This window comes from Oncorhynchus mykiss, chromosome 6 (assembly GCF_057628025.1).
Source record: "Oncorhynchus mykiss isolate SJ-2025 chromosome 6, ASM5762802v1, whole genome shotgun sequence".
NCBI lineage: Eukaryota > Metazoa > Chordata > Actinopteri > Salmoniformes > Salmonidae > Oncorhynchus > Oncorhynchus mykiss.
Window position 1 is genome coordinate 49138863 of NC_143027.1, and position 27259 is coordinate 49166121.

Genomic DNA, 27259 nt, shown 5'->3' on the forward strand with positions numbered 1-27259 from the left:
GTCCTGTTAATCCGTCTGGCCCTGCGGCCTTGTGAATGTTGACCTGTTTAAAGGTCTTGCTCACATCGGTTACGGAGAGTGTGATCACAGTCACCCAGAACAGCTGGTGCTCTCATGCATGCTTCAGTGTTGCTTTCCTCAAAGCAAGCATAAAAGGCATTTAGCCCATCTGGTAGGCTCGCGTCACTAGGCAGGTCACGGCTGGGTTTCCCTTTTTAGTCCATAATATTGAATCTTAATCCTGTATTGACACTTTGTCTGTTTGATAGTTGGTCTGAGGGCATAGCAGGATTTATATAAGCGTCCGGATTAGTGTCCCTGCAGCTCTACCCTTTAGCTCGTTGCGGATGTTGCCTGTAATCCATAGCTTCTGGTTGGGATATTTACGTACAGTCACTGTGGGGACGACGTCGTCGATGCACTTATTGCTGAAGCCGGTGACTGAGGTGGTATACTCCTCAATGCCATTGGATGAATTCTTAAACATATTCCCGTCTGTGCTAGCAAAACAGTCCTGTAGCATAGCATCCGTGTCATCTGACCACTTCCATATTGAGCGAGTCACTGCTACTTCCTGGTTTAGTTTTGCTTGTAAGCAGGAATCAGAAGGATCGGATTTTGGTCAGATTTTCCAAATGGTGGGCGAGGGAGTGCTTTGTATGCGTCTCTGTGTGTGGAGTAAAGGTGGTCTAGAGTTTTTTTCCTCTGGCTGCATTTGACATGCTGGTAGAAATGAGGTAGCTTCTGGGTGAGCATTTTCTTGTTTGCTTATGGCCTTATACAGCTAGTTGAGTGTGGTCTTAGTGCCAGCGTCGGTTTGTGTTGGTCAATGGATGGCTAAGAAATACATATATATATATAAACTCTTGGTAGATAGTGTGGTCTACAGCTTATCATGAGGTACTCTACCTCAGCCGAGCAATACCTCGAGACAACCTTAATATTAGACATTGCGCACCAGCTGTTATTGACAAATAGACATACCCCCACCCCTCGTCTTACGTAGCTGTTCTGTCCTGCCGATGCACAGAAAACCCAGCCAACTGCATATCATCCGTGTTGTCGTTCAGCCACGACTGGGTGAAAACATAAGATAATATACTTTTCAATGTCCCTTTGGTAGAATAGTTTCGAACAGAGCTCATCCAGTTTATTCTCCAGTGATTGCACGTAAGCCAATAGAACGGATGGTAGAGACAGGTCACCCACTCGCCAATGAATTCTCACAAGGCACCCTGATCTCTGCCCCCTCTATTTCCTTTTTTTCTTTATGTGAATGGCAGGGATTTGGGCCTCGTCTGGGAGCAACATTATATCCTTTGCGTCAGGCTCATTAAATAAATAATCTTTGTCTATTTTCGGTCATAAGAGACAGTAGCATCAACATTATGTATAAAATAAGTTACAAACAATGCAAAATCCCCCACAAAATAGCACAATTGGTTAGGAGGCCGTAAAATGGAAGCCATCCCCTCCGGTGTCATTCTTTAATGAGAAAATGATGTACACCCTTGATTACTGTTCACTGTCAATGGTCCACATTCAGTGCTAACAAAAGCAGTGTTTTCCTGATCTACTATTGTTCTCCTTTTCAGAGGTTGCAAAAATAGCTCTGCTGTATTTGTTTCACAGGGTGTGAAACCTGGGACCATCGACAAGATGGTTATATCCAAATTGCATGGCAGAAGGAGTGAGGTAAGCTATGAAGTTACTTTATTTTATTGTTTAAGATCTCATAATTTCTGTCTACATTCCTTCTGTGTATCTATGTTGTATTCTACAGAAGCACACTCTGCAAAGGAATGGTTGGACTTTTGCCAGATCTCTCTGTGCTGAAGGTAGAAGAGACCTACATGGATTTCCACTTGTAATCACCATTGGCATGACTGTCGACAGGACTCTAGTGTGACTCTGCTTCCGGGTTTGTGTAGAAGGAGAGGGTCCTATCTTACCAGCAGCTGAAGCTTACTATTAAGCACATCAAACTCCACCAAGATGCTCCACCAAATCCATCCCTACCTCAAGACCCGGAGGTCACAGGGGTGACCAGAGAGAAGGCAGACTCCTATTACTTCAAAGTCTGCATGCAGAAGTACTTGTCTGTGAAGCCACAGCACTAAACCTGTTTCAGCCCTAGTCAAAAGATCCTTTAGGATTACATTTAAAAAAAAAATCCTATTAGAATCCAATACAAAATCCTATCTGATTTTGGAATCTGTCCTATAATACACTTGGTCAAAAAATCTGATAGTGTTTTTCTATTGGATTCTTGTATTGAAATCCTATAGGATCCAATAAGATAAAATCCTATCCACCTCATTTTCTAACATTGCTTTGGGCACAGCCAAACAACGGAAGTGATGGATTTGACTTCCGCTTTACTGACCTACTATAGCGCGCCAATGGCAAACTTGCTCGAGTAAATTATTTGAAGGAGTTAATTTATAGAGTACAAAAGTCAAGTAAACAAGTGCAAGTATAATTTTCTATGTATTTACATTTTTAGTTGTGTCATGTAAGCGTTAAGGGCCATCCACCAATCCAATAACTATAATGATAAACTATAGGCTACATAACTAGAAAACGTTGGTGAGCATCCACACTAGAGGATGGTTTATCGTTCTACAGTCTTGAACCTGTCAATCAACTGAAAAACGAGGCCTACTGCAAGCTGACAATTATTAAGATGGTAACAAGACCATTCATGAGGTCTCTAACGTGCAGATAATGATTCAGACCATTGTTTTCAGGGTGTGTTCATTATCATAGTATCAACTGCAAATAATACATATATGTACATGTATGCCTAATAAAAAATAATATATTCACTTAAATGTAGCAATTCACGTGCCTACAACAGCCAAAACACACAGGCGGTGATCCATACAGTGAAGCCCCACTCAGTGAACTTTACTAAGGGCCCTCTTTACCTGGAAGAGAGCTGGGTTCCCACTCTCCTTGACACCGGTGTGAAAGTGTCTTTGCTAAATGCAACAACATACAACCAGTTCTTCCAGCACGTACCGCTGCAGGGTGCAAAGATTATGGGCCTGGACCTTTTTGTCAGTCTTGGATTCTCTCTACAGGACAACAGTGGGGCCAAGATACTACATGTGTCTTCTCCATGGCATCAACAGTATCCTGAGCTGTTTGTGCAGTGGTTTGGGGTGCCTGACTGCATTCACACACAAACTGCTGTTTGACTCCAAGATTCCTCCTGTAATTCAACCGCTGCGTCATATTCCCCTGGCCCTCCGCAATGACGTCGTGGAGGATCTCCAATGTCTCTTGGCTGAGGATCTAGTCAGTTGGTGCATCTTGTCTACTCTCCTCTACATAACATGGTGTCCCTGCAGAAAGTTGAGGACGTATCGAACCTGGAACCATCATTTAGCACACTCATGGAGTACTTCAGGAACCAATGGCCTTCCCGTGTCCCATCATAACTGGAGTCATTCTCACGTGTGAAAAACAAACTGTCATACTGGGGTGATGCCTGCATCGCATGGGGCCATTGTGCAGTCATCCCTTCAGCCCTCAGGGGTCATGTAAAGGAGATGGCGCTTGAAGGTCATCTCGGGATTGTCAAACTGAAACAGAGGGGTTGTGATATGGTGTGGTGGCTAATACTAATATGAGCGACCAATGGCAAAAAACAGGAAATAGTTCGCCGAAAGCAGATCGCCATGACATTTATTGGGCATCCGAGTAGCGCAGCAATCTAAGGCACTGCATCCCAGTGCTTGAGGCGTCACTACAGACACCCTGGTTCGAATCCAGGCTGTATCACAACCGGCCGTGATTGGGAGTCCCATAGGGCGGCGCACAATTGGCCCAGCGTCGGCCGGGTTTGGCTGGTGTAGGCCGTCATTGTAAATAAGAATTTGTTCTTAACTGACTTGCCTAGTTAAATAAAGGTTAAATTAAAAACACACCCTTTCCCCCTATCCCCGCCTCCACGTCAAAAGAGTACCAAGACTCGGTGGAAAGAAAAGATGACTTGAAGGAGCGAAAAAATAAAAAATGTCCTCAAGGACAAGAACCGAGATTAAAAACCAAAGAAAGTTCCAGATTGGATGCAAACATAAACTTAGGGCTTTCATTTGAATTCTATGTTTTTTCATACAATTCTATATTTTAATTTTTTTTAAATTTTCAGTTTCTATGTGCATTACTTCACATTTGCATACAATAAAAAATATACAGGGCTTGCAAACTATCACAGATATCACACTATCACAGACAGACAGATACAAAGAGAAACCTAGCCGCAAGCTGCCCAGTGAAGCAAGCATTCCATGCTCGCTTCGAGGCAAGCAACACTGAACCATGCATGAGAGAACCAGCTGTTCCAGAATCTGCTGTGTGATCTCTCTCTCTCTCTGTAGCCAACATGTTTCAAGCAGACCACCATAGTCCCTGTGCCCAAGAAAGCCTATCGCCCCTTGGCACTCACGTATGTAGCCATGAAATGCTTTGAAAAGCTGGTCCTGGCTCACATCAACACCATCATCCCAATCACCCTGGACCCACTCCAATTCGCATACCGCCCCAACAGATCATGCAATCTTTATTGCATTTCACACTTCCCTCTCCCACCTGGACAAGAGGAACACCTAGATGAGAATGCTGTTCATTGACTGTGTTCAACACCCTACTGCCCTCCAAGCTCATCACTAAGCTCAGGACACTGGGACTGAACACCTTCATCTGCAGGTGGATCCTGGACTTCCTGACGGGCTGCCCTAGGTGGTGAGAGTAGGCAGTGCTTCTTCCTCCTCAGGAGGCTGAAAATATTTGGCATGGGCTTCTCAAATCTTCAAACGTTCTACAGCTGCACTATTGAGAGCATCTTGACTGGCTGCATCACCGCTTGGTGTGGCAACTGCTTGGGATCTGACCGCAAGGCGCTACAGAAGGTACATCACTAGCCCAGTACATCACTGGGGCCAAGTTCCCTGCCATCCAGGACCTCTATACCAGGCGGTGTCAGAGGAAGGTCCTAAATATTGCCACAGACTCCAGCCACAGAAGACATAGAATGTTCTCTCTGCTACCGCATGGCAAGAGGTACCGATGTAGAAAGTCTGAACAGCTTCTACCCTCAAGCCATAAGACGGCTATATAGTTAGTTAAATAGTTAACCAGTAGCTACCCGGACCATCTGCATTGATCGTGTTGACAAGCTGAAGGTACCGAGCTGTCTGTTTAAAATACCAGCACACAGCACAACATACCCCACAAGACTTGCCACCAGAGGTCCCTTCACAGTCCCCAAGTCCAGAACAGACTATGGGAGGCACACAGTACTACATAGAGCCACGACTACATGGAAGTCTATTCCACATCAGGTAAGTGATGCAAGCAGTAGAATCAGATTTAAAAAGCAGGTAAAAATACACCTTATGGAACAGCAGGGACTGTGAAGTAACACAAACATAGGCACAGACACATGCCTACACACACGATAACATACGCACTATACACACACGTACACATGGATTTTGTGTTGTAGATATGTGGTAGTGGAGTATGGACCTGTAATGAATGTATTGTAATGTTTTTAAAATTGTATAACTGCCTTAATTCTGCCGGACCCCAGGAAGAGTAGCTGCTGCCTTGACAGCAGCTAATGAGGATCAATAATAAAAATACAAAACACTATATGGACAAACGTGCGTGGACATCCCTTCAAATTAGTGGATTTGGTTACTTCAGCCACACCCGTTGCTGACAGGTGTATAAAATTGAGCACACAGCCATACAATCTTCGTAGACAAACATTGGCACTGTCATAGGATGCCACCTTGCCAACAAGTCAGTTAGTCAAATTTCTGTCCTGCTAGAGCTACCCCTGTCAACTGTAAGTGCTGTAATTTTGAAATGAAAACTTCTAGGAGCAACAACGGCGCCGCAAAGTGATAGACCACACAAGCTCACAGAACGGGAGCGACGAGTGCTGAAGTGGGTAGCTCGTAAAAATTGTCTGTCCTTGGTTGCAACAATCACTACCAAGTTCCAAACTGCCTCTGGAAGCAACGTCAGCACAATAACTGTTTATCGGGAGCTTCATGAAAACGGGTTTCCATGGACAAGCAGCCACACACAAGCCTAAGATCATCATGTGCAATGCCAAGCTTTGGCTGGAGTGGTGTGAAGCTCGCCGCCATTGGAGTCTGGAGCAGTGGAAACGCGTTCTCTGGAGTGATGAATCGAACTTCACCATCTGACAGTCCGACAGATGAATCTGGGTTTGGCAGATGCCAGGAGAATGCTACCTGCCCGAATGCATAGTGCCAACGGTAAAGATTGGTGGAGGAGGTATAATGGTCTGGGGCTGTTTTCATGGTTCATGGTTTTTCATGGTTCAGGCCCCTTAGTTCCAGTCACAGGAGGCTGCTGAGGAGAGGATGGCTCATAACAATGGCTGGAATGGAATGGTATCAAACACATGATTTCCATGTGTCCAATACCATTCAATTTTTTCCATTCAAGCAATTATTATGAGCCCGTCCTCCCCAATTAAGGTGCCACCAGCCTCCGGTTGTTCCAGTAAAGGGAAATCTTAACGCTACAGCATACAATGACATTCTGGACGATTCTGTGCTTCCAACTTTGTGGCAACAGTTTGGGGAAGCCCTTTCCTGTTTCAGCATGACAATGGCCCCGTGCACAATGTGAGGTCCATACAGAAATGGTTTGTCGTTATCAGTGTGAAAGAACTTGACTGGTCTGCACAGAGCCCTGACCTCAACCACATCGAACACCTTTGGGAGGAATTGTAATGCCGACTGCGAGCCAGGCCTAATCGCCCAATATCAGTGCCAGACCGCACTAATGCTCTTGTGGCTGAATGGAAGCAATTCCCCACATCAATGTTCCAACATCTATTGGAAAGCCTTCCCAGAAAAGTGGAGCTTGTTATAGAAACAAAGGGGGGACCAACTCCATATTAATGCTCATGATTTTGGAATGAGACTTTTGGCCATGTAGTGCATCTACCTTAATTACCTCACACCCTTGCACATTGACTCAGTACTGGTACCTCGTGTATAGCCAAGTTACTGTTACTCATTGTGTATTTATTCCTTGTTTTAATATATTTCTGTTATTTATCTTTATGTCTCTCTGCATTGTTGGGAAGGGCCTTAAGTAAGCATTTCACTGTTGGTCTACGCCTGCTGTTTACGAAGCATGTGACAAGTAAAATGTGATGTGATTTGATTTGAGATAAGAACCACTCATGGTGATGAATATGTTGGATTGTTAGTTTTTACATTTCTGGTGAAATTATTGAAATAGAGTATCTTACTAGCTCATTGCAGTATATGTGGTGGGTATCTGTGCCTGACTGTTGTGTATTCAGCAGTACTTTTCCATACTGTATGGCTTCTGTATCCAAAACGAATTCTCAAGAGATTCTGTTCCATTTTCACAGAGCGAGTCAGAGCTACATCTGTTCTGCCATTTTAAACTCCTTGTAGCAACCTCTTCACATTCTTCTCTTTCACTCAACCAACTCCAATATGGAGTGGACAAGAAGGTCGTCTGGAGTCAATTATTGACCAGTTCCAAAATAGAGATGACAAACCCACAGAGGAGAACAGGGGGTGGGAGAGGTCCCTAAACCTTTGCCACAAGCTGGCTTATGTTTAGTCCCTCTTTCCATTTCAACACAGAACCACACACCTTCAGCCTCCTACATCAACCTCAGGGTAACAATAATTCAGTGCTGGCTCATGCCAATCAATACAATCCTTTCACTCTCAATGATGTCTCCTTTAATCTCTGGAGTCCTGTAGTTTGTTTGCAAGCCTTCTTATTATTGCTTTCGATTTGTTTCTGTAATGCATTGTGGATGGCTAGATCAGCTTTCACGTTCAGGGTATGTCTATGGCAACAACAACCCATCTGCTTGAGCACAGGGAGAGCATGTTTTGATTTTGACAATGTCACAGGGTAAGTCAACTTCATAATGCTCCTTTAAAACCTCTTGAACAATAGGGAAACATGTAGATTTCTGCCTAAATAGACATACCCAAACAACATTATTTTTCATGAGATGGCCATAAATAATAACTGGTAATGCTGTATAGTTGTAGAAAGGTATGGAACTCACATTGATGATAAAAGTAGTTATACATTGCTGAGGTTTACTCACATTTGAGGACACAAGCTCAAGTACATACTAGAAATACAGTATTATGAAAATATTCAACATAAGTGGGGCAATAGCGCTTGAAATGACTGAAAGGCTTTCTAAATATAGTAACAATAAAATTATACAGTGCCTTGCGAAAGTATTCGGCCCCCTTGAACTTTGCGACCTTTTGCCACATTTCAGGCTTCAAACATAAAGATATAAAACTGTATTTTTTTGTGAAGAATCAACAACAAGTGGGACACAATCATGAAGTGGAACGACATTTATTGGATATTTCAAACTTTTTTAACAAATCAAAAACTGAAAAATTGGGCGTGCAAAATTATTCAGCCCCCTTAAGTTAATACTTTGTAGCGCCACCTTTTGCTGCGATTACAGCTGTAAGTCGCTTGGGGTATGTCTCTATCAGTTTTGCACATCGAGAGACTAAAATTTTGTCCCATTCCTCCTTGCAAAACAGCTCGAGCTCAGTGAGGTTGGATGGAGAGCATTTGTGAACAGCAGTTTTCAGTTCTTTCCACAGATTCTCGATTGGATTCAGGTCTGGACTTTGACTTGGCCATTCTAACACCTGGATATGTTTATTTTTGAACCATTCCATTGTAGATTTTGCTTTATGTTTTGGATTATTGTCTTGTTGGAAGACAAATCTCCGTCGCAGTCTCAGGTCTTTTGCAGACTCCATCAGGTTTTCTTCCAGAATGGTCCTGTATTTGGCTCCATCCATCTCCCCTCAATTTTAACCATCTTCCCTGTCCCTGCTGAAGAAAAGCAGGCCCAAACCATGATGCTGCCACCACCATGTTTGACAGTGGGGATGGTGTGTTCAGCTGTGTTGCTTTTACGCCAAACATAACGTTTTGCATTGTTGCCAAAAAGTTCAATTTTGGTTTCATCTGACCAGAGCACCTTCTTCCACATGTTTGGTGTGTCTCCCAGGTGGCTTGTGGCAAACTTTAAACGACACATTTTATGGATATCTTTAAGAAATGGCTTTCTTCTTGCCACTCTTCCATAAAGGCCAGATTTGTGCAATATACGACTGATTGTTGTCCTATGGACAGAGTCTCCCACCTCAGCTGTAGATCTCTGCAGTTCATCCAGAGTGATCATGGGCCTCTTGGCTGCATCTCTGATCAGTCTTCTCCTTGTATGAGCTGAAAGTTTAGAGGGACGGCCAGGTCTTGGTAGATTTGCAGTGGTCTGATATTCCTTCCATTTCAATATTATCGCTTGCACAGTGCTCCTTGGGATGTTTAAAGCTTGGGAAATCTTTTTGTATCCAAATCCGGCTTTAAACTTCTTCACAACAGTATCTCGGACCTGCCTGGTGTGTTCCTTGTTCTTCATGATGCTCTCTGCGCTTTTAACGGACCTCTGAGACTATCACAGTGCAGGTGCATTTATACGGAGACTTGATTACACACAGGTGGATTGTATTTATCATCATTAGTCATTTAGGTCAACATTGGATCATTCAGAGATCCTCACTGAACTTCTGGAGAGAGTTTGCTGCACTGAAAGTAAAGGGGCTGAGTAATTTTGCACGCCCAATTTTTCAGTTTTTGATTTGTTAAAAAAGTATGAAATATCCAATAAATGTTGTTCCACTTCATGATTGTGTCCCACTTGTTGTTGATTCTTCACAAAAAAATACAGTTTTATATCTTTATGTTTGAAGCCTGAAATGTGGCAAAAGGTCGCAAAGTTCAAGGGGGCCGAATACTTTCGCAAGGCACTGTAAACTACTAACTATAAGATGTCACATTTCTTATAACCGTAAAATAAATATGATCATACAATATTGGCATCATTTCATATAACGGATGACAGAGTTCTCTGCTAAGCATCCACTCAGATGCACAGACACCAAAGCATAGAGTGATTTTGTATGTCTGTGACTAAGAGAAAGTGGTCTCGTTTCAATCCAACTAAATTATTTTGTAATTTTCCTGATTGAGAGCTATAAAATCAATCTGAGAACATCACAGTGAGATGAAACTGCTATTTTTGTATTTGCTACTCTCCCATTTTATATGCGCTATTGCAAGCACAGCTACAAGGTTCACAGGCACAGGAAATCGTTATTTTGTCTGCTTAGGCCAGAAAATGTGAAGTGTTGCTCCCTATGCAAATAGCAGATGTCCTGTGTCTGTGAACCTTCATATGCGCTTGCATTAGCGCATATGAATCGGGGCTATGGAGCCAGATACCTGCCAAAAGGTTGAACGTACATATTGTTAGGATCGTAAGAAAATCCATACGTAAATGGCTAGGATTGTAAGAAAAGCCATGCGTGAAACATGAAAGTGAAATTTAATCTGTGAACATACAAACACCATGTTACGATTATGGACTAGCATTTCTAGGCTTGAACAGTAGCGGTTTGTGGGTAAAATCACTGGGGAAGTTAAGCACCCCCCACCCCAAAAAAAAGCCATACAACAATCGATGTGTTGTGATAATTGCGTTGTTTGCTCTATAACATGTTAATTCATGATACATTGGCCAAGACAGTAAGAAGACATAGTGGCAGAATAAATTCAACCACACATTTTTTTATATCACAAAACTGGATAGCAACCTTGGCCAGTGAAGTCCACAAAGCATATCGCGTGTACAGCAACAGACCTACAGCATGGTCAAGCGAGTCAATGTTTCTGTCATTTTCGGACCACTAAACAACTATTGATTTAGAACCACAGAGAGTTACAGCAAGTCAAAGAAAACAGAAGCTGCCTCCACTATTCCAGCACCATTTTAACATAATCAAATCACCTCTGCTTAGTCTAATACAGTGAAAACTAAAAAGATACCAAAAACTATTTAGTCCAATCAACGTAATCTAAATATGATGTGGCTGTCCATGGTTCTGATTTCTGTGTGTGCGTATGTGTGTGTGCATTTGTGCAAGTAGAAAACATGACTCACCCTACTTGTAGAGAAACGCCAGTGCCATCCTCCTCTCTTTAATGTTGATGAAACGGTCTATCACTCTGGCATACAGTTCACGCTTTTCTTTTTTGTTGTCCTACGCTACCTGCTAGAATGCTTGCTCGCTACCCTAACTTCCATTAGCATTCTACTTCAAGCTACATATTGAACTTCCATCCTCAGGCCAGGGGCACTAAATGTATGAATGAATGGTTAGTTCAGAATCGCCATTATAATCATTGGCCAGTAAGGAGAATTAAGTAAAACCACAAGTCCAAATCACTATCTCCATCCATGGCTAATTTAGGAAAGGGACAATTTTAGCTAGCTGACTAGCTAGCTACTGGAGGACAACAACGCAACAATTAGATTTTTCAGTCAGTGCTGGCGTATGCCAATGAAGTATGCTCTCAATGGGATTGGATAGGAGTGACGCCAAATCCAAGCTGGCTTCCTTTGACAATTTTTTTGTGCACAAGGACCATTCACAGTTGAGCTCGCTCAGTTTAGGTCAATGCTGATTGGCACATTTAAAAAAATAAATTGGTCAAGGGAGGCCAGACGCTCGCTGACTTCCCTTACCTTCAATGATACGGGCGGCAACAATGTCATACTCGTTCTCCTGTGAGATACATTATTTTCCTTCACTCTGCGGTCGGACTCATCCCAAACTATCTCAATTTGGTTTAGGTTGGGGGATTGTGGAGGCCAGGAGGCCTTGAATTCTAAATAAATCAGACAGTGTCACCAGCAAAGCACCCCCACACCATAACACCTCCTCCTGCATGCTTTACGGTGGTAAATACACATGCAGAGATCATCCGTTCACCGACACTGCATCTCATAAGGACACAGCAATTGGAACCAAAAATTTTGAATTTGGACTCCAGACCACTTTTTACAGAGTGGAATTCACTAATACAACAGTCAGAATGCCTAACAAAAGGCCTACACCACAATAGCAGTACGCGGCTATAAAAATAAATTATGCAATTATATGACCATTAAATAGCACACAAAAGCATGGCTTATTTAGATTAGATTTAGCCTAAATCATATTTACATTGTATTTTGCAGCTCAGGCGGTTATTCTACACATGTTCTCACACATTTTCTGAAGGCCCAAGCCTATACTACGCCATCTACTGGTATAACGTCATCGTTGAACGCAGTTCTAAAACAAGCTGTAGACTTGTATTTTGGAAATGAAACCAGAAGCTGCAAAGCAACTCTAACATCTGGGCTAGAGTTGCTTGATTGACTAGCTAAATTCGACTAGCTACATTCAGTTCATGTCCTTTGCAGATGCCAAATTACTGACACAAGTTTGTTCGCGTAAAAAGATCTGTAACTGAGTAAAGGGAGACAAAGTAAGAATTTAGCGTATAAATGTTCATTCATAGTCGTAACATAGGGTTTGTTTGTTTACAGATCTATTTAAACATTTACGTTTCATGTATGGCTTTTCTTACGATACGTACCAGTGCTTTTATTAGGGAGTGTAAAGCAGTTGATGTTGTGCTCTTCACAGAGCGTGCTTTACACGGAAATATCGGTCGGAACCAATCCAGAACCTCAAAGTCCCCTAAATAGGGGACTTAACATCTAAGAGATTTTTAATAAACCTTGTTCATTCGTATTAGTACAGACAATAGGCTACATTGTTTATTGCTGCAACAGCATAAATATTTGTTTGTACTGACACTATAAATCAGTATATAAGAACTGATGCTGTAATTAATTTTTCGACCTTGTACAACGGCACATACCGTGGGGCAAAAAAGTATTTAGTCAGCCACCAATTGTGCAAGTTCTCCCACTTAAAAAGATGAGAGAGGCCTGTAATTTTCATCATAGGTACACTTCAACTATGACAGACAAAATGAGAAAAAAAATCCAGAAAATCACATTGTAGGATTTTTAATGAATTTATTTGCAAATGGTGAAAAATAAGTATTTGGTCACCTACAAACAAGCAAGATTTCTGGCTCTCACAGACCTGTAACTTCTTCTTTAAGAGGCTCATCTGTCCTCCACTCGTTACCTGTATTAATGGCACCTGTTTGAACTGGTTATCAGTATAAAAGACACCTGTCCACAACCTCAAACAGTCACACTCCAAACTCCACTATGGCCAAGACTAAAGAGCTGTCAAAGGACGCCAGAAACAAAATTGTAGACCTGCACCAGGCTGGGAAGACTGAATCTGCAATAGGTAAGCAGCTTGGTTTGAAGAAATCAACTGTGGGAGCAATTATTAGGAAATGGAAGACATACAAGACCACTGATCATTTCCCTCGATCTGGGGCTCCACACAAGATCTCACCCCGTGGGGTCAAAATGATCACAAGAACGTGAGCAAAAATCCCAGAATCACACAGGGGGACCTAGTGAATGACCTGAAGAGAGCTGGGACCAAAGTAACAAAGCCTACCATCAGTAACACACTACGCCGCCAGGGACTCAAATCCTGCAGTGCCAGACGTGTCCCCCTGCATAAGCCAGTACATGTCCAGGCCCGTCTGAAGTTTGCTAGAGAGCATTTGTATGATCCAGAAGAAGATTGGGAGAATGTCATATGGTCAGATGAAACCAAAATAGAATTGTTTGGTAAAAACTCAACTCGTCGTGTTTGGAGGACAAAGAATGCTGAGTTGCATCCAAAGAACACCATACCTACTGTGAAGCATGGGGGTGGAAACATAATGATTTGGGGCTGTTTTTCTGCAAAGGGACCAGGACGACTGATCCGTGTAAATGAAAGAATGAATGGGGCCATGTATCGTGAGATTTTGAGTGAAAACCTCTTTCCATCAGCAAGGGCATTGAAGATGAAACGTGGCTGGGTCTTTCAGCATGACAATGATCCCAAACACACCGCCCGGGCAATGAAGGAGTGGCTTCGTAAGAAGCATTTCAAGGTCCTGGAGTGGCCTAGCCAGTCTCCAGTTCTGAACCCCATAGAAAATCTTGCCCAGCAACAGCCCCAAAACATCACTGCTCTAGAGGAGATCTGCATGGAGGACTGGGCCAAAATACCAGCAACAGTGTGTGAAAACCTTGTGAAGACTTACAGAAAACGTTTGACCTCTGTCATTGCCAACAAAGGGTATATAAACAAAGTATTGAGATAAACTTTTGTTATTGACCAAATACTTATTTTCCACCATAATTTGCAAATAAATTCATTAAATTCCTACAATGTGATTCTCTGGATTTTTTTTCTAATTTTGTCTGTCATAGTTTAAGTGTACCTATCATGAAAATTAAGTGGGAGAACTTTCACAATTGGTGGCTGACTAAATACTTTTTTGCCACACTGTATACAGTTGAAGTCGGAAGTTTACATACACTTAGGTTGGAGTCATTAAAACTTGTTTTTCAACCACTCCAACAAATATCTTGTTAACAAACTATAGTTTTGGCAAGTCGGTTAGGACATCTACTGTGTGCATGACAAGTAATTTTTCCAACAATTGTTTACAGACAAATTATTTCACTGTATCACAATTCCAGTGGGTCAGAAGTTGACTGTGCCTTTAAACAGCTTGGAAAATTCCAGAAAGTGATGTCATGCTTTAGAAGCTTCTGATTGACAGCCCACCCATTTTTACCTACCTCATCCCCATACTGTTTTTATTTATTTACTTTTCTGCTCTTTTGCACACCAATAAATCTACCTGTACATGACCATCTGATCATTTATCACTCCAGTGTTGTTAATCTGCAAAATACCTCCTCATGCCTTTTGCACACAATGTATATAGACTCCCCTTTTTTTCTACTGTGTTACTGACTTGTTAATTGTTTACTCCATGTGTTAACTGTCCATGTGTTAACTCTGTGTTGTCTGTTCACACTGCTATGCTTTATTAAGGCCAGGTCGCAGTTGCAAAGGAGAACTTGTTCTCAACTAGCCTACCTGGTTAAATAAAGGTGAAAAAAATAAAATTAAAATAAATTGACTCAAATGATGTCAATTAGCCTATGTATTTCAAGGCCTACCTTCAAACTCAGTGCCTCTTTGCTTGACATCATGGGAAAGTGAAAAGAAATCAGCCAAGACCTCAGAAAAATATTGTAGACCTCCACAAGTCTGATTGATTCTTGGGAGCAATTTCCAAACACCTGAATGTACCATGTTCATCTGTACAAACAATAGTACGCAAGTATAAACACCATGGGACCACGCAGTCGTCAACCGCTCAGGAAGGAGACGCGTTCTGTCTCCTAGAGATGAACGTACTTTGGTGCGAAAAGTGCAAATCAATCCCAGAACAACAGCAAAGGACATTGTGAAGACGCTGGAGGAAACAGGTACAAAAGTATCTATATCCACAGTTAAACAAGTCCTATATCAACATAACCTGAAAGACCACTCAGCAAGGAAGAAGCCACTGCTCCAAAACCGCAATAAAAAAGCCAGACTACGGTTTGCAACTGCACATGGGGACAAAGATTATACTTTTTGGAGAAATGTCCTCTGGTCTGATGAAGCATAAATAGAACCGTTTGGCCATAATGACCATCGTTATGTTTGGAGGGAAAATGGGGGGAAGGGAGGGGGGCAGCATCATGTTGTGGGGGTTCTTTGCTGCAGGAGGGACTGGTGCACTTCACAAAATAGATGGCATCATGAGGTAGGAAAATTAGGTGGATATATTGAAGCAACATCAAGACATCAGTTAAAGTTAAAGATTGGTCGCAAATGGGTCTTCCAAATGGACAATGACCCCAAGCATACTTCCAAAGTTGTGGCAAAATGGTTTAAGGAAAGTCAAGGTATTGGAATGGCCATCACAAAGCCCTGACCTCTATCCTACAGAAGATTTGTGGGCAGAACTTAAAAAGGGTGTGCGAGCAAGGAGCCTACAAACCTGACTCAGTTACACCAGCTCTGCCAGGAGGATTGGGCCAAAATTCACCCAACTTATTGTGGGAAGCTTGTGAAAGGCTACTCGAAACGTTTGCCCCAAGTTAAACAATTTAAAGATAACACTACCAAATATTAATTGAGTGTATGTAAACTTCTGACCCACTGGGAATATGATGAAAGGAATAAAAGCTGAAATAAATCATTCTCTCTACTATTATTCTGACGTTTCACATTCTTAAAATAAAGTGGTGATCCTAACTGAGCTAAGACAGGGAATTTTTACTAGGATTAAATGTCAGGAATTGTAAAAAACTGAGTTCAAATGTATTTGGCTAAGATGTATGTAAACTTCAGACTTCAACTGTATCATTATTTGTTTATGCTTTATTATGAACGTTTGTGTGCGTGTCAACATTGTGAATGTGTGTGTGCATGTGGGTGTGTGTGTCTGCATGTGCATGTGTGCGTCCATGCACGCATGTGTGCATCCACACGCACGCATGTGTGCATGCACACGCACAACAGAGTAAATAAGACTGTTCCATCAACACAGCTCTTCACCACATGGCAGGGCTATGCTGGTCTGTTTAGAGGTCTGTCAAGTGGAAAATAATGGTTTCTGAAGAGCTCTTTGAACAACAACAGGAAGCATACAGCCAAAAGCCAAGAGTGCATTAGGATGGTGAGAGGCACATCTGACCTCCCCACCATTAATTTCTCCTCCACTTAACCTTCTTCTTGTTTTCTCATACTAGAATATTAGAATAATGCGATATAGAATAGGCAAGCGTACCCAAGCATTAAGATACTCAGATATATTTCTGCAGATGGGACTCCTTGGACCAATCCATCCAATGCATTGGCTGTAGTACTATATATGTTTTCTAATATCTGCAAACAGGCACCAGAGGCATTACAGCAACTTAGAGAATGAAAGAATGAGCGAGTGAGTGAGTGAGTGGGTGAGTGAGTGAGGAGACAGAGGGAGAGAGATGGGGGGGGGCAGACAATTGAGCCAATTAGAGCAATACTAACAACCAAAGCATTGATGCAATAAAAAAGGAGCGATCATTTCACTAAAAGCTCTCTCCATTGAATGGGTTTTACTTCTTCAGATCAGCCCTGATTAAAGGACAATACATATTTCTCGTTAAGAAAACAGGTGGAAAATCTAAAGAAGTTAACGGTCAGAGAATAACTTAATGTTAGAGATCCATGAGCAAAGTGCACTCACTAAAATTGAAATGGATTCATATAACAACTACAAGAAGCATTGTAAATGTTTATCCAGTTACAGTTAAGTGAGTTTACAATTGGGAGGCAACCTTCAGACTGATGCCTAAATGTGTGGGCTGTGGTGATGGCAACATTTTTAGACTTATTGGCAACCCCATTTGAATGCCTTGATACTCACCTGTGAACTGAACATTGGAATACCTGATGTATTTAAATACGCATCAGGATCACGTAAATATGCTGAGGAATCTTTAGTATGAGTTCACGTCATTTCAGCTGTTTAAAATAATGTACCTGATTTGATACTAAATGTTTCTGTCCCACTGTGGGTATATTTATCAAAACTGCACCAAAGTCAAATCAAAGTGTATTTGTCATATGCACAGGGTACAGCAAAGTGTACACAGTACATTGAAATGCTTTGCCTACTTGCAAACTATCCTCTCAATTATGTTATCTAATAAAAGTATAAAAATATAGAATTCAAATTGAGATGAAATACATTAAATATATTTACACTGGAAATTAGTCATTGGAGACAGCTGTTTTGCATATACTTTTTCAGAGATGATTGCAGAGGAATTACAACCCAACGGCAGAGCATGTTAGCCGTGATGGTAAAAGTATCTCTCTAACAACTTAATTCACCTTTCATTCTCCCTCTGCATTCAGACAAACCTCAATGTGTGAATGTCTGGGAGAGATGGGCGAAATGGGGAATAGCATAGTGAGAAGAGTGATGATAGGATAAGCAAGGTAGAGAAATAGAAAAGGCCGGGGGGGGGGGGGGGGGTCCTCTATCCTCTTGTCCCAGCAGAGAAAGGTATGGGGAAACATCTGTAATTTTCACCACAGGATGCAGTGTAATTGAGTCGCTGAAAACACAGATACAGAGATGAATAAAAGCAAAGGGGTGTAATAATGCAGGGGACTACCCTAAAGAGATTAGATTGTGCATCTCCTACTACCAAGTGTTTTCCTTCTTTTCATTCTACAGAGCTTTTGGTGTGTTCATCTCAGGAATAAATCTACCGTCACTTGGGTTTCATTTATTGCCTTTTTTCTTTAACTTTCTCAGAGAAAAATAATTTGTCAAAATAAATAATTTGTTCAAGCAAATAATATATGAAATATAATGTGTGTGTGTGTGTGTGCGCGCATGCGAGTGTGTGTTTGTGACCTAGATGCAACTCATCAATTCAAAGTATCCAGGGTTGGGGAGTAACAGATACACAGTAGTCTGTTAGGGTAAATATGCCTATTAAGGCCACGTACCCACTAAACCCACTTTTTTGGATTAAATGTTTCAACCAATTCATCTGGTTATTATATCCATAGCAGTTTTTAGTCTAAGCCAGTCAGATGTTTTATTATTAAAGTTATTGACAGTTGTCATCACACCCTGATCTGTTTCACCTGTCTATGTGCTGGTCTCCACCCCCCTCCAGGTGTCTCCCATCTTCCCCATGATTCCCCAGTATATTTATACCTGTGTTCTGTTTGACTGTTGCCAGTTCAATTTGTCCATCAAGCACTCACACCATTTTAAAATATATATTTCTTCATTTTCCACTAACCCTTCCACCCCTCCCCTAATTGGAGGAAACTAATGAACAACATTCTGAACCTATATACATCTTAAGGACACAGTATATTTTACATTAGTTATCTTGTTATTAGTCCCACCCTTCAGCTCCACTCACTCTCCCATCTATGTCTTAACACCATCCATATTGGATTTCTATTTGCCATATTTTTTTTCCCACTGTGCTGTTATGTTTGACAAAAGTTCTGAACCTTTCTATTCTCATAGTTTCTACAGATTGTGAATTAAAGATAATACCTTTAGCAAAACATTGTATTATACTATTGATCGATTGACTATGACTTTTCAAATCACCCAGTTGCGCTATCTGAAGATTTAGCTCCAGGTAAATGTTGCAATTCTTCAGCGTCCAAAGACAAGCTACATATGGACAGTACCAAAACAAATTATCTAATGATTCGGTCTCTTCGCAGCAAAATCTGCAGAACTAGGATGTTGTATTCCCCATATACAGTGCGGAGAACAAGTATTTCATAACCTGCAAAATCGGCAGTGTTTCCTACTTACAAAGCATGTAGAGGTCTGTAATTTTTTTATCATAGGTACACTTCAACTGTGAGAGACGGAATCTAAAACAAAAATCCAGAAAATCACATTGTATGATTTTTAAGTAATTAATTAGCATTTTATTGCGTGACATAAGTATTTGATACATCAGAAATGCAGAACTTAATATTTGGTACAGTAACCTTTGTTTGCAATTACAGAGATCATATGTTTCCTGTAGTTCTTGACCAGGTTTGCACACACTGCAGCAGGGATTTTGGCCCACTCCTCCATACAGACCTTCTCTAGATCCTTTAGGTTTCGGGGCTGTTGCTGGGCAATACGGACTTTCAGCTCCCTCCAAAGATTTTCTATTGGGTTCAAGTCTGGAGACTGGCTAGGCCACTCCAGGACCTTGAGATGTTTCTTACGGAGCCACTCCTTAGTTGCCCTGGCTGTGTGTTTCGGGTCGTTGTCATGCTGGAAGACCCAGCCACGACCCATCTTCAATGGGTCAATGCTTACTGAGGGAAGGAGGTTGTTGGCCAAGACTCGTGATACATGGCCCCATCCATCCTCCCCTCAATATGGTGCAGTCGTCTTGTACCCTTTGCAGAAAAGCATCGCCAAAGAATGTTTTCACCTCCAAGCTTCACGGTTGGGATGGTGTTCTTGGGGTTGTATTCATCCTCCTTCTTCCTCCAAACACGGCGAGTGGAGTTTAGACCAAAAAGCTCTATTTTTGTCTCATCAGACCACATGACCTTCTCCCATTCCTCCTCTGGATCATCCAGATGGTCATTGGCAAACTTCAGACGGGCCTAGACATGCGCTGGTGAAAACATTTGACCTCTGTCATTGCCAACAAAGGGTATATAACAAAGTATTGAGATAAACTTTTGTTATTGACCAAATACTTATTTTCCACCATAATTTGCAAATAAATTCATTAAAAATCCTACAATGTGATTTTCTGGATTTTTTTCTCATTTTGTCTGTCATAGTTGAAGTGTACCTATGATGAAAATTACAGGCATCTCTCATCTTTTTAAGTGGGAGAACTTGCACAATTGGTGGCTGACTAAATACTTTTTTGCCCCACTGTATGTAGGCCATGCTTTTTCAGTTTCGCCCACAAATTCTCTTTAGGATTGAGGTCAGGGCTTTGTGATGGCCACTATGATACCTTAACTTTTCTGTCCTTAAGCCATTTTGCCACAACTTTGGAAGTATGCTTGGGGTCATTGTCCATTTGGAAGACCCATTTGCGACCAAGCTTTAACTTCCTGACTGATGTCTTGAGATGTTGCTTCAATATATCCACCTAATTTTCCTACCTCATGACGCCATCTATTTTGTGAAGTGCACCAGTCCCTCCTGCAGCAAAGCACCCCCACAACATGATGCTGCCACCCCCGTGCTTCACGGTTGGGATGGTGTTCTTCAGCTTACCAGCCTCCCCGTTTTCCCTCCAAACATAACAATGGTCATTATGGCCAAACAGTTCTATTTTTGTTTCATCAGACCAGAGGACATTTCTCCAAAAAGTACGATCTTTGTCCCCATGTACAGTTGCAAACCGTAGTCTGGCTTTTTTATGGCGGTTATGGAGAAATGGCTTCTTCCGTGCTGAGCGGCCTTTCAGGTTATCTCGATATAGGACTTGTTTTACTGTGGATATAGATACTTTTGTACCCGTTTCCTCCAGCATCTTCACAAGGTCCTTTGCTGTTGCTCTGGGATTGATTTGCACTTTTCACACCAAAGTACGTTCATCTCTACGACAGAACGCGTCTCCTTCCTGAGTGGTATGATGGCTGTGTGGTCCCATGGTGTTTATACTTGCGTACTATTGTTTGTACAGATAAACTTGGTACCTTCAGGCTCTTGGAAATTGCTCCCAATGATGATCCAGAGCGTGGAGGTCTCCAATATTTTTTATGAGGGCTTGGCTGATTTCTTTGGATTTTCCCATGATGTCAAGCAAAGAGGCACAGAGTTTGAAATACATCCAATTGATTCAAATGACATCAATTAGCCTATCAGAAGCTTCTAAAGCCATGACATAGTTTTCTGGAATTTTCAACTTAGTGTATGTAAACTTCTGACCCACTGGAATTGTGATACAGTGAATTATAAGTGAAATCTGTCTGTAAACAATTGTTGGGAAAATTACTTGCGTCATGCACAAAGTAGATGTCCTAACCGACTTGCCAAAACTATAGTTTGTTAACAAGAAATTTGTGGAGTGGTTGAAAAACGAGTTTTATTGACTCCAACCTAAGTGTAACTTCCGACTTCAACTGTATTATAATAAAAATATGTAACAATTAATAGATTTTAAAACAGATTTCAAAATACATTAAGTATGTCCCTTCAGGCCACTACAACACACAATCCAAGTGTACATAGTGTGTATGTTATGTGTGTTTGTATCTCAGTGTGTGACTCTTCACAGTCCTCGCTGTTCCATAAGGTGTATTTTATCAATTTTTTTCTTCTCTGTATCTGATTTTACTGCTTGCGTGAGTTACTTTATGTGGAATAGAGTTCCATGTAGCCATGGCTCTATGTAGTACTGTGTGCCTCCCATAGTCTGTTCTGGACTTGGGTACTGTGAAGAGAACTTTGGTGGCATGTCGTGTGGGGTATCAAATCAAATGTTATTTGTCACATGCGCCGAATAGAACAGTGAAATGCTTACGTACAAGCCCTTAACCAACAATGCAGTTAAGAAAAATACAAAACAAATAATTCAGAAATAAAAGTAACAAATAATTAAAGAGCAGCCAAGGTGAGTAATCGATGTTTTGATGTTCAGAAGCTACTTTCGGTCATAAGAGACGGTAGCAGCAACATTATGTACAAAATAAGTTACAAACAATGCAAAAAAACAAACAAAATAGCACAGTTGGTTTAGAGGCCATAAAACAGCAGCCATTCCCTCCAGCGCCATTATCACAATATGCATGGGTGTTCGAGCTGTGTGCTAGTAGTTTAAACAGACAGCTGTGCATTCAACAAATCAATACTTCTTACAAAACAAGTAGTAATGAAGTCCATCTCTCTTCTACTTTGAGCCATGAGAGATTAACATGCATATCATTAATGTTAGCTCTACATGTACAGTGCCTTGCGAAAGTATTCGGCCCCCTTGAACTTTGCGACCTTTTGCCACATTTCAGGCTTCAAACATAAAGATATAAAACTGTATTTTTTTGTGAAGAATCAACAACAAGTGGGACACAATCATGAAGTGGAACGACATTTATTGGATATTTCAAACTTTTTTAACAAATCAAAAACTGAAAAATTAGGCGTGCAAAATTATTCAGCCCCTTTACTTTCAGTGCAGCAAACTCTCTCCAGAAGTTCAGTGAGGATCTCTGAATGATCCAATGTTGACCTAAATGACTAATGATGATAAATACAATCCACCTGTGTGTAATCAAGTCTCCGTATAAATGCACCTGCACTGTGATAGTCTCAGAGGTTCGTTAAAAGCGCAGAGAGCATCATGAAGAACAAGGAACACACCAGGCAGGTCCGAGATACTGTTGTGAAGAAGTTTAAAGCCGGATTTGGATACAAAAAGATTTCCCAAGCTTTAAACATCCCAAGGAGCACTGTGCAAGCAATAATATTGAAATGGAAGGAGTATCAGACCACTGCAAATCTACCAAGACCTGGCCGTCCCTCTAAACTTTCAGCTCATACAAGGAGAAGACTGATCAGAGATGCAGCCAAGAGGCCCATGATCACTCTGGATGAACTGCAGAGATCTACAGCTGAGGTGGGAGACTCTGTCCATAGGACAACAATCAGTCGTATATTGCACAAATCTGGCCTTTATGGAAGAGTGGCAAGAAGAAAGCCATTTCTTAAAGATATCCATAAAAAGTGTTGTTTAAAGTTTGCCACAAGCCACCTGGGAGACACACCAAACACGTGGAAGAAGGTGCTCTGGTCAGATGAAACCAAAATTGAACTTTTTGGCAACAATGCAAAACGTTATGTTTGGCGTAAAAGCAACACAGCTGAACACACGATCCCCACTGTCAAACATGGTGGTGGCAGCATCATGGTTTGGGCCTGCTTTTCTTCAGCAGGGACAGGGAAGATGGTTAAAATTGATGGGAAGGTGGATGGAGCCAAATACAGGACCATTCTGGAAGAAAACCTGATGGAGTCTGCAAAAGACCTGAGACTGGGACGGAGATTTGTCTTCCAACAAGACAATGATCCAAAACATAAAGCAAAATCTACAATGGAATGGTTCAAAAAGAAACATATCCAGGTGTTAGAATGGCCAAGTCAAAGTCCAGACCTGAATCCAATCGAGAATCTGTGGAAAGAACTGAAAACTGCTGTTCACAAATGCTCTCCATCCAACCTCGAGCTGTTTTGCAAGGAGGAATGGGAAAAAATGTCAGTCTCTCGATGTGCAAAACTGATAGAGACATACCCCAAGCGACTTACAGCTGTAATCACAGCAAAATGTGGCGCTACAAAGTATTAACTTAAGGGGGCTGAATAATTTTGCACGCCCAATTTTTCAGTTTTTGATTTGTTAAAAAAGTTTGAAATATCCAATAAATGTCGTTCCACTTCATGATTGTGTCCCACTTGTTGTTGATTCTTCACAAAAAAATACAGTTTTATATCTTTATGTTTGAAGCCTGAAATGTGGCAAAAGGTCGCAAAGTTCAAGGGGGCCGAATACTTTCGCAAGGCACTGTACATATAAGGGACAACCTTGCTGCACTGTTCTGGGCTAGTTGTAATTTTTCCAAGTCCCTCATTGTGGCACCTGATCACACGACTGGGCAGTATTGTTTCTGGTATTGTTGTTAAGAAGGCAGAGTAGCGACTTATTATGGACAGACATCTCACCATCTTTGCTACTGTTGCATCAATATGTTCTGACCATAAATTTACAATCTAGGGTTAAGTTTAATCTCCTCAACTCGCTCAATTTCCTCATTATTAATTACAATATTTAGTTGAGGTTTAGGGCTTAGTGAATGAATGATGACTGCAGTGATTCAGTGACTGCAAGATATTTTCGTATAAAGGCCTTTCCACCGCCATTTCTCGCATAAATAATGTTACAGACACAAAAAGATCCGACCATGTCGAACAAATTGTCTGAAAGCATTTATAAAATTGTACCAGCATATTGTGTTTCCATCAGCCTGGTCATTACTTTTTTCATGAGTCAGGTAATTCATCTGCATGAAATGGCTGTATGGAAACCAGGTTAATTATGTTTTTTCCAAGCAAGGCTTGTATTGCCATTGTGAATAAAAGTATCTTTATAATGTAGCCAACAAATAAACATGTCTCCAACTCATATAACACACACACTCGCAAACTGAAAACGTGCACATTGTACAATACATTATCACATTAATTTGCACATATCCACTGTAGGCCTATTTTACGAACTGCCGCAAAATTGGTTCCTGCTTCAGGCACGTCTTTGGTCATGTCCGCGTGCGTCAAACAAAATCACCCACATGATTGGTTGACAATAGAGCCTCCCACAAGGCAAGCGATGGCTGCAGTGTGAATATTACGAGCAACTGCAAAAAACTTGTGCCATGTTCAAAACAACTGGGAACTCTTCCGAGATTTCAACACAACTGGGAACTCTTCCGAGATTTCAACACAACTGGGAACTCTTCCGAGATTTCAACACAACTGGGAACTCAGAAAAAACGAGCTCCGACTGAGAAAATTCGTTTTAAACGGTCATCCAACTCGGAATTCCCACTCGGGAACTCGGGCCTCTTTCTAGAGCTCCGACATGAATTACACTAACGTCATGATCTGACCTCGTATTTTTCACAGTTTCCAGTTGTCTTGAACGCACCATTACAGTCGGCTGCTGTCAAAACGGCATAACCTCTGATCACATGATTTATGTGAAGTTCATGCAGTAGGTGGGAATCGGACAATTTCCAGACCAGCCTTGGCCGGAAATTCATCACTTGTTCATCCCGTGATTGTGTTTTCAGCCACTGGTAGCTGGGTGCTTTGTATGAGCTACAGTCAATTATGAGTGCATGTATACTTATATTAAATATATAATTATTAATATAAGCCTACACTATGATAGCCAGCACATTAATTGGCTAAATAACGTTAGCCTGCCTAGCTGGAACTTCTGAAGAAGGAAAATGTTTTTCTACAATTTCCAAAAGATTACCAAACAAAAACATATGTACTTTTTAACGAGACGTTTGTGCCGTCATGTATCACAGTTTCTAATTTATTTGCATTCGTTTTTACTTACACTTGTAGACTTCTCCAGTGATGTTGTTTTTAAATTATGGATTTTTATTAGCGGATTATGGGGCGGTTCTGGCCCCTGAGTTAACATAATTGTACACTCGCAAAACCGACTAAGAACGAGGGCTTAGGTTGCAAATTTCCCTTGCTTGGCTAATTATTTGGACCACCGGCCAAGATGGCGACGGTGATTCCCCCAAGGAAAAAGGCTAGGGTAAGTGGGCGAGGGTGTGTCTTAATTGTTTGTACTGCAGCCCTGACAAAAGTGATTTACTCGAACGCGTCCAACAACTGAGCAGTCTGTCCGTCACTGGTTATCACAGCTACAAAGTACAAATTATAGCTAAACCCCACCTGTTTCCACAATGTGATTATAAACCTAACATTAACCGAACTGATAACCCTGTGCCTAACCTTAAATTAAGACAAAAGTGCATTTTTTTATTATTTTTTTACAATAGCCAATTCTGACTTTGTGGCTGTGGTAATTATTTACAACCGAGAAGTCTGGGTGGAGATGATGATGGCGGAGTTGGTGCAGGGACAGGCCTCCGTTGCTCAGTCCGGAATGAAAGCTGACGGCTTCGCCCACGCTTTACATCGGGCCCGACAGGTAATAGGAGTAGAGGAATTCGCGAAGGAATCAACTGAGGTTGAGCTAGACCTTTTAAACGACTATAAATAACTTTTATTTTAACTCGCCCATCTCTGCAGCTTGTGCTATGTGTTCATGAAAAACACTAGCCAGCGACCTAGCCAGCTAGCTAACATTCTAAGCTAGTTGACAACCACAATAGTTTCGAGTTTGCAATGAGTACTCGCGTGTGTTCATTTTGGCTGCAACAGGTCACGACTGGAAACGATGTTTTTATGTAGTTTACCGTGTTGTTACCACGAAGTCTTCAAGTTAATGTATGTTAAGATCTACAGTAGCTAGCTACGTTTTCCACACGTGTCCAAATGCAACTTGTTGTTCAGTCACTGAAGTTCTGGGGTTGAACTGTGTGACCGTGCTTTCAAACCCATAACAATCCGTGACAAGTAGGCAAAGATTCCAAACACACCCACACGTTTTTAAACAGATCGTTATCCATATTGTTTCCCAGTTGTAAACATCATTGAGTCAATTGCCCCCCCCCCCCCCCCTGCAAGTAGGCTCCATTATGTAACTGGCAAGCACCATATTATGCACTGTGCTGGTGTGTCTAGTTAGGAACACGATTAAAGAGCAGGTAAGGGTATATTGTCACTAGTATTAGGGTGTTAGACTCCTGACCCAAATTGAACCAGGTTGTCTCAGTCTTGAACCAATATTTGCATCACCAGAATTCAATCTGGAAAACTATTTTTGATGATATATTTATAGTAAATGTTATATTTATAGTAAATGTAGCAATTATATGACAAAGGAACAACATTTCCACCTCTTCCACTGTCAGCAATTACTTATGTTGATATTCTTGAGGAATGTTAATAAACTCACTGGTTTGAGACCAAAATCAAATCAAATTAAATTAATTATAATTTCTACACTTCAATATGGTTTAATTAGTTCAAACTGGAGTAGAGATTAATAAAAACATTTTTTTTTACTCAAGACACCAATGGTGCATTAAAAATACTGTTTGAGGACAAAATTAAACTGTGGTTTTTGTGTTATACT

The 27259-nt window shown here is 41.3% G+C and overlaps 1 protein-coding gene and 1 long non-coding RNA gene across 29 annotated transcripts in view; one reads left to right on the forward strand and one right to left on the reverse strand.

The window, feature by feature from the left end:
* Positions 1–27259, reverse strand: part of LOC149982894 (uncharacterized) — a 136497-nt gene that overhangs the window by 85402 nt on the left and 23836 nt on the right. The window lies entirely within an intron of this gene.
* The window catches only part of LOC110526076 (far upstream element-binding protein 3), a 79273-nt gene continuing 77875 nt past the window's right edge, over positions 25862–27259 (forward strand). For 9 of the 28 annotated variants that reach the window (XM_090238083.1, XM_090238089.1, XM_090238098.1 and 6 more), the window contains exon 1: positions 26097–26209. Coding sequence is in view for 8 of the 28 variants with exons in the window: in XM_036980327.2 (XP_036836222.1) it covers positions 26114–26209 (96 nt within the window). In the remaining 20 variants the exon portion in view is untranslated. Of the gene's footprint in view, positions 26210–27259 lie in introns of all 28 variants that reach the window. The other 19 variants (XM_036980327.2, XM_021606682.3, XM_090238076.1 and 16 more) reach the window with 7 other exon arrangements.